Source organism: Clinocottus analis, unplaced genomic scaffold (assembly GCF_023055335.1).
Source record: "Clinocottus analis isolate CAN_PGR_092001 unplaced genomic scaffold, fCliAna1.0.p SCAF_4, whole genome shotgun sequence".
In the NCBI taxonomy this organism is placed as follows: Eukaryota; Metazoa; Chordata; class Actinopteri; order Perciformes; family Cottidae; genus Clinocottus; species Clinocottus analis.
In genome coordinates, this window is record NW_027176153.1 from 17,434,689 (window position 1) to 17,447,597 (window position 12,909).

Here is a 12,909-nt window from a genome sequence, read left to right on the forward strand (position 1 = left end):
TCTATTTGATACTAGAATGTGTTCACAGAGAATAATGCCAACCTCAAAGCATTGCATCACAATGAATAATTACAGTGAAATTTGTGATTAACACGCGTGTTCTTCCTGGTGAGCGGCTGATTCACCAGCCGCATTGCTGGTGAATCAGCATTACTTCAAATTTGCTGGATAATTTAAGAGAAATTACAAAACCTGTGTTAACTAATCACCTCCCAGCTTGCAGTGCATTGCAGGTGTAAGAAAGGTTCATGTCTCAGTGAAAAAGAGCGCTTGCCAGTCATCTATTGTAGGCCGTGACAGCACTAGATGACAGTAGGTGACAGTTGCCTGTCTCTCGGAAAGGCCTCTCGAGCTTTGCCTGACCACGACAAACAAGATGTGGGGGTTGGCCGTGTCTCTGGTGACAAAATGTGTCAACAAGCTGCTGGTGAGTCTAGATGTCATGGAAATGAATACTACAAGACCACACACGTACACACACACACACACACACACACACACACATTATGCAGCAGACGAGGGGTCATCTCATCTGTGCGAGTCATCAGTACAGCCTTAATCACTTCACTTTAATGCTCATTCAGGAGCGACTCAGAAGGAATAAAAGGGAAGCATCCACCTCCTTTCATGCTTCCCTTGACATGAATGACACCGTCAGGGTTGGGGTTATCTGCCTTTGTGTGCGTGTGTGCGTGTGTGTGGATATCAGGAAGTGTGTTTGAGGAAAGTGACAGTTTGAGACCGCCATGTAAAGAACCCTTTGGGCCTTTGCTGCTTATCAGTCTCACACACATTCTTCCTTTACTTCTCGCATGCTATCCACCTTGCACACACAAAGACACTCTCTCTCTCTCTCTCTCTCTCTCTCTCTCTCTCTCTCTCTCTCTCTCTCTCTCTCTCTCTCTCTCAGCTGAATTATATGTCACGCTGATCTGTTGAGTTCATTTGTAACCTGCTCAGATCTGCTCTGCTCTCCCGAGTCTCACGACAGAAGCCATATTATTTTTAGGCCGTCACTTCGCACTTACATCGCAACACTCCCCCACCATTACTTGTCTTTCCGCTTCCACTTCCCACTTCCTCGCCATCCTCTCATGTCTTTATCTATGTGTCAGAATCAGAAGAGAGAAGGCTTATAGCTGTCTGTGCATGCGTACCGCACAAACTGGATGGTGCCTTGAACTGTAGTGAGTGTAGAAAACGCTACAAAAATGATGTATTTGTTTTTAGGATACGAAGCATATAGGCTTGTGGGACACCTTTACTGTCTGGTTCTGGTAACTGGGATAATCTGAGTGACTTGGCTATTAGCTTAAAGTTGTGTACATGGACGATGTATACATTTGTTTAAATTTCTGTAGAAAAAAATTCAACAACACATTATATGTCCTGTTCACATCAGCTTTATAATTTGACTATAAACAGACGATAGCTTTGCTTGCTTCTTTTGGTGTTTGTGGCGTATGAGGATCACTGGGCTGATTATTTCCTCCCCAGCTTCTCTTGTTCATATGTCAACGTGTCTATGTGCAAGACACCCAACACAGAATTGAACCCAATGGTCAGGCAATATATATATATATATATATATATATATATATATATATATATATATATATATATATATATATATATATATATATATATATATATAGCGCTGTTTATTTACGCTAGTTTACGCAGATGGGAAAATTTACGCTGTTAATTTTCCCATCTGCGTAAACTAACACTGTGTTGTGTGTTGTGAACGGCAACACGGTTGGCACATGATGCATCCCACTTGAAATAAATCATTGAGCTTAATATTCATGCTTGTCAAACACAAGTTATCAACATATTGTTGTTTACTAAACGACATGCCATTCCTTTTAATTGTTACCAGATTATGCAGACCTTAGTGATTATAATTAGTATGATCGATCATAATGATCTAATATTAGCAAACATTATTAACTATGACATCAGTTGCCAAATTAAGTTTGATTAGCTTCAGAGGCACACCAAACTGAAACGGAGCCACTGATATTGAATCACAGTAAGTTCTGTCACACCTGAGATTGACAAGTCAAAACGTCCTCAGCGGGGGAGATCCATGAATAGATATTCAACTTCTACAAAAGGATTATAGGATTAAGTTTAGTTTTGGTTTAGTGATTCCAGTATAATAAAGTACATACAGTAAGATAAGTCCACTGAAGTCAGAACAATAAAAAAAGTTTAAAAAAAAAAGTTCTTATTGTCATGAGAAGCCAGCAGCAAGAGGCGCTTGTTTTGATGGGCCTGGAGTGTGTGAGGGAGGTTGGTTGAGGCAGCACAGGCGATGCAGGAGGCCTCGTTCCTCCAAACGACCCAGAGGAGCAGAGCAACATGAATATTTGAAAGCACAGAGAACCCAACACAATTATATAAATATGTGGGTGGGGGAAAATCCTTGTGATCCTCCAGGGTGAGAAGATCCTGAAAGCTGGATGCTTCAACTAAATTTGTTATTAGTTAGTTAATTATCAATAATCCTTTTTTACATTGGGAATGAATGTTTTTTTTTTCAAATAGAATTTTATTTGAAAAAAAAAATTATTTGTTGGTCAGTCTTTTGGTGGTTAAACTACTCTTGCAGCTCAGTGTGAAAGAAACCAGTTTTGCGTTCTATAAATTTAAGGTCAGCTCTTTGAAATGCATTTCAATCTCACCAGGTTTAACTGAATGTATTATTATTGTTAAGTAAAAATTGTAGCCGACTGTAGCTCATGGGAAGTGTGTGGTGGACCCCACAGTTTGCATGTCAAAGTGTCCTTGAGCAAGACACTGAACCCAAGTTGCTCCCCGGACGCGTCACAGCTTCCCACTGCTCTTTAATTACTAAGGATGGGTTAAAATGCAGAGAACACATTTCCCCTTGTGGGACTAATAAGGGATTAAAAAAAGACCGCCTCACAAAGGATGGTTCAGAGGTCACACTTACCTCTGTGAACCGACTGCCACGTTAAAAAAAAAACAACCCTAGTTATTCTTTGTTCGACATATCAACGTATCGATTTTGCCCTGGCTCGTTTCTAGCCGTTTGTGCTCTTCACCCCGTGGTGTGTCACCTTCTTCCAAACACCAACCTCGCAGTGACGGGTCAACATCTATGATAGCCTATCTCATCTTGCGGCCGGATCAAGCATCTGCCGTGGCATCTGCTGTTAACGCCGTTAACCAGAGCGCATACTGACTAATCTCAGCATCATCTGGATGCTCAGGGTAAAGCCACAAATAACTTGATTGGTGCTTAGCAGCAGTGTTACGACCCTCTCTGCCCTGTCTGCCTGTTACTCTGCTTGTGTGTGGCTGCTGTCCTTGCAGGGGTTGGGCGGGGGAGGGGAGGAGGGGGCGTGGCCGACGGTCATCAGTCAAGTGGAAACACCTGAGCTCATCAGCAACACTGGCAGCACATGGGTCCTGTGTTCCAATGCGCTCTTTAAAAACCTCCTGCCTGACACAGACATTTGGGTCTTTGGTTGACATTATGATTTGTTTCTACACCGTACAACATTGCATACATAATAGTGATGGGAAGATTGGATCATTTTACCGACTCTGTTCTTTGGATCTCGTTCAGTAAAATGAACAAATCTTTTCTCGAGTCATTCGTTCATTTCGGGGAGGGAGAAGATGAATTCCTGCATGAAGTTCCTGCATTAAAATAATGTATCATGACAGTTTGGAGGATTTGAAATGGTCATTTATATGACTCTTTGGATCCTTTTCCACGTGACCTGCATAGGCTCAGTACTGGTAGAGGAAACGGAAATGATTCGTTCATTTCCCGACTCGGTCTTTGTTCGAGTCTTTGAATCCTTTTTCACGTGACCTGCATTCTGCCGATGCAAGTCTCGATGCGCGGCCACGAGAAAATGAACAAATCTTTTTTTTTTTTGAGAGGACTCGTTACTCTCGAGTCCTCGTCAAGATTTGTTCAAAATGAACGAATCCTTCACGAACGACACATCACTGCTGCTGAACTTACTGACTCCACGAGCCACTGTTAGTTTAATATTTCCTCTTTTGTTGTCTTGAAGTTAATTAATGTGTTTGTTTTCTTGACTGTGTGCGTCTCCCTCTTTTGTCGTGGCGGCAACCCGGTTTGGGACAGACGGATAGGAGACGTGTTGGAGCCATACCTGATGCCTCGTTTCAGCACCAGGGTTGGATATTTTCAGTTGAAGTGGGTTGGTATAAAGTTTCAAAGAGCCTCACATGGTTGACTCGTGATTGGATTCACGCACACCTTGAGAAACACCTCGCGATACGTTAACAAGAATTAAAAAAAGATTGAGGCTATAATATTCTGATGTCAAAACCCTTATACATTTTTCTCTCTGTAATTATAGCAGTCTGTTCCGTGCTCAGTTTCTGTTTTACTCCTCTTGTGCGTGTATGTGAGAATCAGTATGAGGGTTTATTCTCTGTAATCTTTTAATGACATGCACTAACGACGCGTTGAGTCTCAGAAAGAGCCCAGGCCATGAAACACGCGTAGAATGACTGAGGCTCAGTGAAGGATCCACTGGGAGATTAGCCAAATCAGAAAAGCGTTTTAGAGAACGGCAACTTTAATGCAACGCAACACAGATAATGTATGTGTGTCATAGAGAAAAGAGATAGATGCCCACCGCTTACAACCTAACATTATGTTTGAAACTTTCTTAGCCTGAACCCTCTTGTTTCATCTCCATCAACGTAACAACCGTGGCATCCGGCCACTCGGCATCAACATCTATCACTGGCTGTTGCATGTTTACCGTAGCATTTATCCTGCTGTTATGCTTATAGTTTTATAAACTATACTGTTTCTGAATGATTTTATATCCAAACCAACTTCAACCGCATATCTGCAATACTCAATGACAGTGCTCGTCTCTGCTGGGTTGACTTGACAATGATCTGCAGAGATAGTAGTGGGAAATGGAAAAATACTAATAATAGGCTCTAGTATGTTTACTGTGATCATTTGCTGTTGATCATTATACTTTTGTCCGTGACTTCAACCTGGTCCAGTTGAAGTTGATGTGAGGAAATGTGTTCTGACAAGGAACCATATATATTTGATGTAATGTGACAAAGTTTCAGAACTCATTTGTCTCTCTCCTCCCTCTCGTTCTCTTTTTTTTTTTTTACAGCTAGAAACATCATCTGCCTCATGTAGATGTTTTACCTATTAATTGTTTTTAATCATGAATTGTTTGTCTGAAGGAAATACAACGCACACTGTTACCTGCTGCATGCCATCTGACAAAGTAATCGTCATAACAAGGTTTTGGTCTTCACAATCAAAAAGCAGGTTACACATTATGTTTTGGTGCGTGTCTGAAAAAAACTAACTTCAAAGTTAACACAGTGTAGGAGATGATGGCAAAACAACAAAACTGGAAAAGCCTTTCCTGCTGTCACCGGTGTGTCAACATGTTGCCTTCCTGTGTAATATGTAAACAACACACTTGTCGTTAACAAAAAAAACTACAAGTTGTTGTAAAGTACCTTTTTTCCTCATGTCTGTTTTTGTTTTTGTGCTGAACAGTTTAGTTTCCATTTGACAGGTCAAATAGGTTATTAATATTAGCGTTTAAATACAATCCCTACATATGGCCTTAATGTTATACATTCTCCCCCCATTGCAGTTTTGTCACGCTTGACCACGACCATATTTTGAAAGAAGAATACAATAATGTAAATGACAGATGTAAGAGCATAAAAGCAATGATCTGATCTTTATGAATCACGACTCAATAGTCTAACAAAAGGCACAGCTGTCTGGAAATGTTTGTATTGAAAATCAAATTGTGGATTTGGAGAATCGAGACACTCCTAGTTGGAAATGGCATCATTGTCAATTCACAGCCAATGTTGAACTAAACTTACCTGTTATTTAAGCTTCATGAAATGTCTGTTTTTTTAAGGACTGCCTGAAATGTGCAGCGAACGCTTTTCCTTATTCACCAGAATGACATTTCTATGATGAGAACCTCAGCTAAGTGAACAGGTTTTTCCTGTAGTGTTCCCTTCGATGTCGACCACGGAGAGGTCAGTAAATGGCCAAGGAAGAGCAGCGTTCAATATTTACAGCTTTTTCCATCTGTTACAGAACAGCTGACAGGGTTCAGCGCTGTTTGTTTGAAGCAGGAACTAAAGATAATACAATTTAATAAAAATAATTACAGGAAAGCAATTACCAGTTATTGATGGCATTTCTTGTAGGCAACACAATAACACCAGCCGTTATTCATGATCTTGAGTTCTCTGATGCCTCGAGGTTTCTGGGAAATCAACTCAGATTGACGTCATCAAGATGCTTATAGCTCCAAGCATCCAACGGTGAGTTGAATCTTCACAAACATTAGTTTTCAGGGCTGAAACAAAATGCAAATATTTACATTTTCTTTTGAAAGTTTTTATTCATTTCATATAATACTGACACATGTACTCAATAGCGGTTAACAGGCGTTTAAAAACACAGATATTAAAACCATTAGAGCGTCACTTTAATTTTAGCCCCGTTGATTCAATGGACCATTTTTTACACGTTTACATGTTTCAATATTTCATAACATCTACTTGGTATTAGTCTAACCTCACCCTGAAAGGATTTTGTATTTGTCAAAAAAGAAAAGAAAAAAGAAGACTGACAAACTGTCTCCCCATTTTAAAAAATGGCATGTGGTAAACCACAAACTATTCAAGGTAAAATATTCTGATGGAGGTGAGATCTGAAAAAAAAAAGAAAAAGTTTACTTTCAGATCTGAGAAACATTTTGACAGTATCAGGTGTGTCATATGTGGCACAGTTAAATTGAAAGGTGTCATCCCGACTTTCTGGATCCATCCCCCATGTTATGTAGTGGCGTTTGTAAAGCAGGATAGCCGTCTAAAGTCCAGATCCCTTTTAATCCCAGTATGCGTATGGAACACAACTAAGCCATAGAAGAGAGATTTAGAATACAGATTGTTGTAAAGAAAGTGTTTTTCGTCATTTAATCAACTGCAGTTTAGGTGATAGTTCACTTGGTTGAAGTTGTTGTTCATAGAAGCAGTAAAGGATTGTGGGTGATGCGGTCCTGTGCAGTAGAGGACCGAGGACACTCAATTGTGTCGAAGTTGATGGAAGACGGTGTTAGAGTCTCGTCTCTTCAGCCTCCACATCTTGGATATCCTCAGAAAAAATGAAACAATTACTGGTTTGTCATAGAAGTCTCTCTGAGTGTGTTTCCTCCCCACTGATAGGTCCGTTGTGCTATTTAAGGATCTCCAACGCCATTGCTGCTCTCCTTGAGACGTTCAGGACTATCGAGTCACCTGAAACAGGGAGAAAAGAAAGTGGGTCACTCAAAATAGTCCGAAAAAAATAAGTTAGGATGAAGCCTGAAATGGAAAGACCAATTTTGGTCGAACTTGATGCGATGAAATGCTGCACGGCCGGCTATTTAGAAATAATGGAACGTGATGTATGTTGGTGGAGCACCCACATCGTGGCAAGCACATTGTCCTTTCTCCTCTGGCTGGAGACTAAACTAGACACAGCTTGAATTATGGTCCACAAAGTCTCACTCTCAGCGCCTGGCCCACTGCCATGTCATTTTGTCTGTTTGTTGAGACGGCTGCTCTAATCACATGCTCTCTTTATCTCGTCTATCAATCGTTCAATTTTCTTTGCTCACGGACATGCTTTTGTTTTATTTTCAGCTATTAGAAGACATTTTCCAGCGGCCAACAACCAACAGATACAAATTGATGTGCAACTGCTAGTGCTCGAGCATGTAATGAATAGACCATTCTCCCCAAGTTTATACTTTTTTTTTTTTCTGCATGCGTTTCTTGCTTATTGTGTTTCCCAGTGGCTTCCCTTCTTAGCTCCAACACATGCTACTCCTCCTGTAATTTCTGTTGAGGGACTCAGTCTTTTGTCCGACCCGGTGCCAGCTAACAAAGTGTGAAGGCCAGCCATCGCTGAGAGAGCTCAGAGGAGCGTTATCTCCAGCTGGTAGAGCTGAAACTGTTCTACTGTATCTGCCTCAATGGCTCCAGGCCCGATCCCATTGCCTTCAGGAATCTACTCCTGTGCCTGATCAAAGAGACTGCCGGCGTTTGTTGTCACGCCAGTTCACTATACACACGCACCTCTCTGTGGCTTCCATGCTTTAAGGTGTTTCTAAGTCGCTTTAGGGCTTCGTCCCTTTGCCTGTTTAAATATGCCTGTAGGTGGCAGTTTCTGTGCCCAGTTAGAACGCTTACGTAGTCAGATCTCAACTTGGAAAATACGCACGCCGTGCTCAAGAGTCACATCTGTCGGTCTTTCCTGGCCTACGAGTGCCACGGTTTCTTTTGCTTACTTCACGAGTTTTAACTGTCCACACAAGTGGCTGCTCAGATGGTCAAAAGGCGTGCGTGGGGACACACACACACACACACACACACACACACATGCCTTGCGGTGTATGACAGCTCGGTGGCTTGGCAGCCCGGCCTTGTCTGTCTGCTCATCCATATGATATTATTTGCCATTGATCGAGTCTTCCATCCCCTCCCTCTCTCCTCCCTCTGCCCTCCTCCTCCCCTCCTTGCCTCTGCTCTAAGCCAGGAATGGATGGAGGAAAGGATGGAGAGTGCCAACCCCTCATTTGTGTTCTTGCCTGCTCTGTGTACCCAGACACACAAGCATAAGCTCCTTGTCAGCTGACCAGTTCCAATATTCTTTTATCTTCCTTTCACCTCTGCCTCCATGTGTTATTTTTTTCTTTTCTCATCTATCTCCCGCTGCTTCTTTTTTTCCTTTTTGCTGCTCTCTCTCATCCTCATTCTCTCTCTCTCTCATCCTTATTCTCTCTCACTCCATCGTCAATTTCAATTTACGAGCCGGTCTTAATGGGACTATAAGAGAGCGTTCGATGCTATTGATCTGGATGCCTGCGCATCTTGACCTCAACATTCCAAACCAGAGGAGAAAAAAATCACTCTTTTCATCATCAGGCAAACGCATCAGCTAAAACTCTCAGATAGTGTATGTACACACACACACACACACGTCACACACTCACACAAATCATTGATCAAAGACCTGAATGCAAGAGACAGCAAATATTTGTGCTCTTTCAAACTACGACAGAGTCAATGATAAAGCGATGCTTGGCTGAATCTGGTTTGCTTTGATCTCGTTCAGGATATTATGAATGCGCACTTTGCTTTTGATAAATGCATGAGATCAGATATATGAATCAACTTCAGAACGGCACAAAAATTACATCATCTCCATATCTCATCAACCCGTGTGCGCCTTTTTCTTCAATTATGCCCGTTGCAAACTCCAAGACCCCTCAGTCAGTTACTATTTCCATCTCTGTGTCTCCTTATCTCACTGTGATGTGAGAAGTGAATGTTGGAGGTTCAGTAACACTCATGAAGAGCCTCACACAAATGTGAGCTTGGGCCAGCACGGGGGGGAGTATTGTGGAGGGAGACGGGGCTGTTGAGAAGGAAAGAGTAACTTGAGGGTGTGAGATCCACTTTGCTAGGTGAGAGGGGAGTCGATGAAAAAGTAGGGAAGGAATTCTTAATCAACGAGGTGTATAGGAGTCCGAGTGGTTTCAAGAAAGAGAAGGTTGGAAAGAGAGCGGAGCCTGCGCGTCTCTTCTGCTTTACTTATCCGTCTCTTTCTCCCAAGGAGATGCACTCTCCCGCCACTGACCACGCCTTTAATCAATTATTTAGGCAGAAAACAAAGGTCTGCGCCCACCATGAATAATGGAAGATGAGAAGGCAGAGAGAAGGATGGAGGTTAGAAACAGAAGCATACGATGACATGAGGTGAGTTCCCACAAATTCCCTCCGATGACAGGCAGCCAAGAGTCTGCTCAGGTCAAGTCATTGAAGAGAAGCCAACAGGTGCGCACACACACACACACACACACACACACACACACACACACACACACACACACGCATAAAGACACAGACAAATGGCCTATACTTAAAAAAAGAGGAAATACAAGTAAGAACACACACATTCAAAACACACACACTGTATTATTGGCGAGTGGGAAAACTATCCGAGGACAATTACCACTCCAGTGAATCCGCTTGGTGAGTTGTCTTTGCATCAAATCAGATGGCATGCCAGTCAGACGCCAGGAAGCAGGGCAAGTGGGAGTGATGGGAATTGTGAGATTCTGTGTGAGTGTGTGTGTTTGTGTGCTCGTGTGCTATTTTCCTTGTTCCTGTTGGCCTTGTTTTTCTTCAGAGACCGTGTGATGTTAGATCCAAGATGGGCAGGATGAGAAAGTAAAGAGAGATAAATTGGGTGGGAAACGGAGTGATGTGGAGGGGAGAAAAGAAGAGAGCAGGGGATGGAGACAAGATTCACGACAACAGGTGGAAGTGGGTCATTTGGCGGTGCGTCTGAACTTGTGTGTGCATGCCTGTATGTGGGAGAGAGATGAGAAGAGTCTTTGTGTGTCAGAGAGAGAATTGGAGGGATTATAGAGGCAGAGATTGTGTGAACACCAACCTTTGTGGTCTTGACTTTGTTGCCTGTGCTGCAGCTCCATCCTGTGAGGTCTGGGAGAGCCTTACACTCTTCACCATCCATACATGGCTGCATCTGACACCACCACTTCTGAGCTACAATGGAGGCTGAGGGGAAGAGAGAACAGGGAGGAAAATATTTAGTTTGGTGAAGATCGTACTCGATGTTTGTGGAGCTTTTCATTCAGTGGGTTTCAAGACTTTGTATTTGGGAATTTCAACAAAATGTGAATGAATGTGTTTCCATCCACTGGCTGCTGCATGAATTAGGAGTCGGGCGCGTCAAGATAAACAGTTGGTAGTAGAGTTGCAATCAACAGATCATTTTCTATGATTGATTATAGTTTAATATTAGGATGCGCCAATCCCACTTTTTCAACTCCGGTACTAAAAGTGAGACATTGGGTATCCACCGATCTGCTATCAGTGTTTAATGAAAAGGCCCCATGCCCCACTGAGTCGATGAGATGAGCATCATTCATGGAGATGTCGAAGGCAACGTCAGGCTTGTTTTAAACATTCATTTTCTAAATCTGTAAAACAAAAATAACAAATAAATACAAATGTACGGAATTGTAATTCATCAGAATAATCACTCGGTTGTCATATTGTCACTGATAGTAGCGATCCAGCTATTTGCGTCAGTATTATAAAGATATCCACATTCAGTATCAATGCATGTCAAATTTAATTTAATATAAAACAGTGACAAGCAAAAAATATCCCTATTCAAGAGGCTGAAAACAGCATGTTCTGACATATTGGCAAGAAAAATACTAAATAAACCATTGCAGAAGAACTTGGCTGCAATGAAAACATGTAATTAAAATAGTGTCAGTCAAAACTCAAACAAAGGGAAACGTTGTGGAACACTTGAGGGAAATATAGCATCTCTGTTTTCATCTGAAATGTTTTGTCTTTTTAAGTGGAGCAGCAGCTTCAATTTAAATCACATGCTCTATTCATGATTTACATTTTCAATTGATGTAGAAAAAAAAAGACAAAACGGGAGGCAAGATATCTGTGAGACAGCTGGGATATGCTGTAGTCTTTTAGGGTTCAGAGTATATTTATATATGTCAAATTACATTAACAATATTTTTTTAGGAAAGACAAAAGGGGAACGGCTGAGACACAACAAGATGATTAAATATCAACACAAAGAAAAAAGTAGAACAATAATAATGCAATTGTATTTGCAACACACTTTTCAGTGCCAACTAGCGAACACACAACCTCATCAGAAACGGACAAATTACTATCCTTTATTCATCTGCCACTCTTTGCATGTTGAGTCAATTACCAGCTAATGACAAGTTTTGCGTGTAAGGATTTCGGTAATTGTCACTCTCAGAAACTAAATACTGAGGCAGACAACAGCCTGTACGCAGTTGCATAATTCCCAGAAGATTAGATACGCTATAAAATACTTTTCTTGAACAGTCCGACGTAGAAGTATAGCGTCTGAGGAATATTCAGGGGACTTCTTTAATGAGATATTGCAGATAACCGCTTTGAGCAGAGAAGTCCCAGTATACAAAGCTCAGGCCGACTTTCATCAAATCATCATTATGTGGTCTGTCAGAATTTCTGTCAGCTCAATATGGATGTCATATCCTCAGGCACTTTAAGAGTTTTATGGTTTGTAAACCCTTTCTAAGTGGATAGAGTTGTGAGCACTTACAATATATTCAAGTTTTATTTTTAGACTTTATTCCCTCATACTATTAACACTAAGCAGTGGTGAAATACAAATGAGCACATTAGCATGTGCTGCACTGTGAGTAGAATTTTGAGTTGCTTGTAATCTATTTGTTTATTACATTTATCTGACAGTTTTAGTTACATTTCACATTTTGCAAACAGAACAAGGGATCAGTACCGTATGTAAAATATAATGCGTCATTTTGTGTAAAAGCACAGATACACATTTGGTTTTGCAGGATCAACCTTTTATTCACTGTCAACAAAGCAGCTCCAGAAAGATAACACTTCCTGGAGATTCTAATTTTGTTTTGCAGTATTCATCTTGGGATTCTGGTTATGTTCACATAACATTGACTGAAGCGCTCAATATAAAACCAGGAAAGATCTGAATTACTCATAAAGCATTTTTCCTTTTCTGCCTTTCAGTCAAGAAATCATTCTGTTATAATGTGTTGTATTACATTTCTATGTCATTGATGTTATTTGGTTGTGAACACCAGATTTCCTTTACCATGATAGAATAGTTCAGACTTCTTTTTGTTTTCTCATCACTGCGTATCAGGGGAATATTTGGAGCAAGCGTTACATTATGTCTGAATTGTTTGTGTGTGCAATGTAACCGTCTGTTATCTTTTTAATTCCTCAACA

General features: G+C 41.2%; 1 protein-coding gene across 1 annotated transcript in view; it reads right to left on the reverse strand.

Annotated features, from left to right (window-relative positions):
* Positions 1-6,443: 6,443 nt before the first annotated feature.
* LOC137800557 (chemokine-like protein TAFA-2) overlaps positions 6,444-12,909 on the reverse strand; it is a 59,273-nt gene continuing 52,807 nt past the window's right edge. The window contains exons 4-5 of the mRNA XM_068597799.1: positions 10,538-10,662; positions 6,444-7,332 (exon numbers count right to left, since the gene is read on the reverse strand). Of these exons, the coding sequence (XP_068453900.1) occupies positions 7,321-7,332; positions 10,538-10,662 (137 nt within the window). The 3' untranslated portion in view covers positions 6,444-7,320. The remainder of the gene's footprint in view (positions 7,333-10,537; positions 10,663-12,909) is intronic.